The 2,649-nt window shown below is 32.9% G+C and overlaps 1 protein-coding gene across 1 annotated transcript; it reads right to left on the minus strand.

Moving 5' to 3' along the window:
- Positions 1-491: 491 nt before the first annotated feature.
- LOC124989721 (cytochrome c oxidase subunit NDUFA4-like) lies at positions 492-791 on the minus strand. Its single transcript, XM_047559702.1, has one exon. The coding sequence runs from the start codon at positions 789-791 to the stop codon at positions 543-545; it is 249 nt and encodes an 82-aa protein (XP_047415658.1). The 3' UTR covers positions 492-542.
- Between the last annotated feature and the right edge of the window lie 1,858 nt (positions 792-2,649).

Here is a 2,649-nt window from a genome sequence, read left to right on the forward strand (position 1 = left end):
TTTAGCTTTGAGAGAATTTTAATTAGGCTAACTTTATGAAGATTTTTCTATCCATGATTTTACCTTTCTTAGGTGAATAAGTTTTTGTCACTAGACCATGATTCCACTTAGCCTAGAAATCAAATCTCCCAACGCAAGCTTTGATATGGTTATATACAAATGGAGGCAATCTTGCACATGTGTTATTCCAAAGATTGCTTTACTCATGTAATTTTTCATTTTTATCATCATCTTTAGTTGTTTCTATCTTGATATGATGGCATCTAACATTTCTCAAGGGTATATGTTAAGGCATGTATCCAAAAATCTCACCAATATTTATATTTTAGAAATTATTTACCTCTAAATTGTAGCTATGTTAAAAACCTCAAATCAAAATTTTTTTCAAGTTTTAGAGATTTATTCATCAGTGTAATAAACTCTAATAAATCAACATGATTTCATGCATTTAAAGGAGAGGTATTTCCTGGTTAAGTGGAAAATTGTGTGGATGGCTTCTTAAAGACCTTCATTCTAAGCATCTTTACAGTGAAACATTTCAGTTAGAAGTCTGGACCTTCTTTCTTCAGTTTGCTGTAATCCACATTCACTGAGTAGAACTTGTATTGATCATTGGGACCCAGTTTGTTCCAGGGTTCTGGGTTATTCTTCCTGTCCCAACTGACATCTGGATTGAACAGTGCCAGACGCATCACATACAGTGCTGCTCCAGTACCTCCTGCTCCAATAAATAGGAAGTGGGGAATCAAGCTCGGATGCTTCTTGGCCTGACAGATGATCTGCCAGAGCATGTTTGCAACTGAGGGCCCCAGCCCCAAAAGCGATAAAAACAACTCTGCCAGGCCCAAGACCAAGCAGCTTCTGTACCTAACCTGTGCCGACACTCAAAGTTCGAATTGAAATTTTAAAAGAAAATTGAACACATATTTTTCTGATCAGATGTTTCCCTGTGTAGTCCATCTATTTTTATATGAAAGAAATGTGACAGCAAATGTCATCTCTAATTAATTATTTCCATAACTTAGCACTTTAACACTATATTGTATTTCCAAATGTGACTCTTCTGTAGAAGTAATTAAATAATAAGTTTAAAATATATTTAATCACATCAGTCTCCCTCAATCAATTCTGTTTTTCCCACAATAAAAATTTTAAAACAAATTTATAATTGGAATAGTGATATAATTTGTAGTCCTATTTTGAGGAACAGATTTGTTGACCTAGAACTAACTTATATGTTCTTGTAGCTAATTATCAGTATAGCAATATGGTAGTTATTGAGTATCTTAGATGTAGCTCATCCAAATTGAGATGTGCTATAAGTGTGAAACACCACATTTTGAGTGTAAAACATGTTAATATTTCCTAGTTGACTTAAAGCTAGAATAATAATATTTTGGATACATTGGGTTAAATAAAATGCATTTTAAAATTGATTGTAACTTTTTGAAAAATTTTTTTGTTTTTGGTTTTGGTGCTAAAAATTGAACCCAGGACCTCTTGCATGCTAAGCACAAGCTCTACCCCTAACCTAATGAAAAATTTAAAATTTACCTATCACATTTTTATTTCTTGTTCTGTTTCTACTACATAGATCTAGAGTCTTGACATAAATGGAAAGTCTTTTCTGTGTTTTTCAGCTATCTGAAAAATCAAAGTGACTTTTTTCACCCAGTTTGACTACAAAATTCAGTGTAACCATCAGTTACTAAATTATACCTTACTGACCAAAAAAAGTCACTAATTCATCCTCCAAGTGGGTTCTTTTTACAAGGAGGAAGTGACTTTCTTCGGAAAAGTTTGGCTTAATAAATTTTAACTGATAGTAATACTAATAAACTAAAGGGGAATTAATTCATAATTATGGTTTATAAGGAACAAGTAGTAGAAAACCCTGAGAATGTATTTTACATACATTTATAGGTACTATAATATATACTACATGTAACTTAATACTACACTATTATAATATAAAACTTCATGATTATATACCTGTCTTCATGCTTGCCTTCTTAGTTACTAGCAAATTGGCAGAGGCTTAAAATATATAACTTCACTTTCTTTAATGGTGAGGTATGGTTATGAAATTCTTCCCTGTCAAATCATTAGAACACAAACACAAGCAGCAACTTGTAACTTGTTCTTGTTTGTTTATATGCTGGCAGGTATCTCTTTTTTTTTAATCTCTTTTTATCAGTTTACCAGTTTAGTCTTGAAGAACAAGTGCTGTTTGAACTGAAGTGAGGCTGGGGCTTTAATTTTGAAAACCACTCCTGGTATAACAGTATAAATGCTTTTTTATTAGTACATGGTAGTTATACAGAATAATGGGTTTCATTGGGGCACATTTGTACATACTTTGATCACATCCACCCCCTCATTACCCTCCCTTACTTTCCTTGTCCCTTCCCCTGCCCCTTTTTCTTCTCTAATACTCTCCTTTCTACTTTCATGTTACTCCCCCCATTCTATATATTAAAGAAAACATGACACTTGTCTTTCTCAGTTTGACTTACTTTGTTTAATATGATGATCTCCAGTTCCACTCATTTTCCTGAAAATGACAGGATATCATTCTTCTTTATGGCTGAACAATACTCCATTGTGTACATATACCACATTTTCTTTATTCATTCATCCATTGATGGT

Source organism: Sciurus carolinensis, chromosome 7 (assembly GCF_902686445.1).
Source record: "Sciurus carolinensis chromosome 7, mSciCar1.2, whole genome shotgun sequence".
NCBI lineage: Eukaryota > Metazoa > Chordata > Mammalia > Rodentia > Sciuridae > Sciurus > Sciurus carolinensis.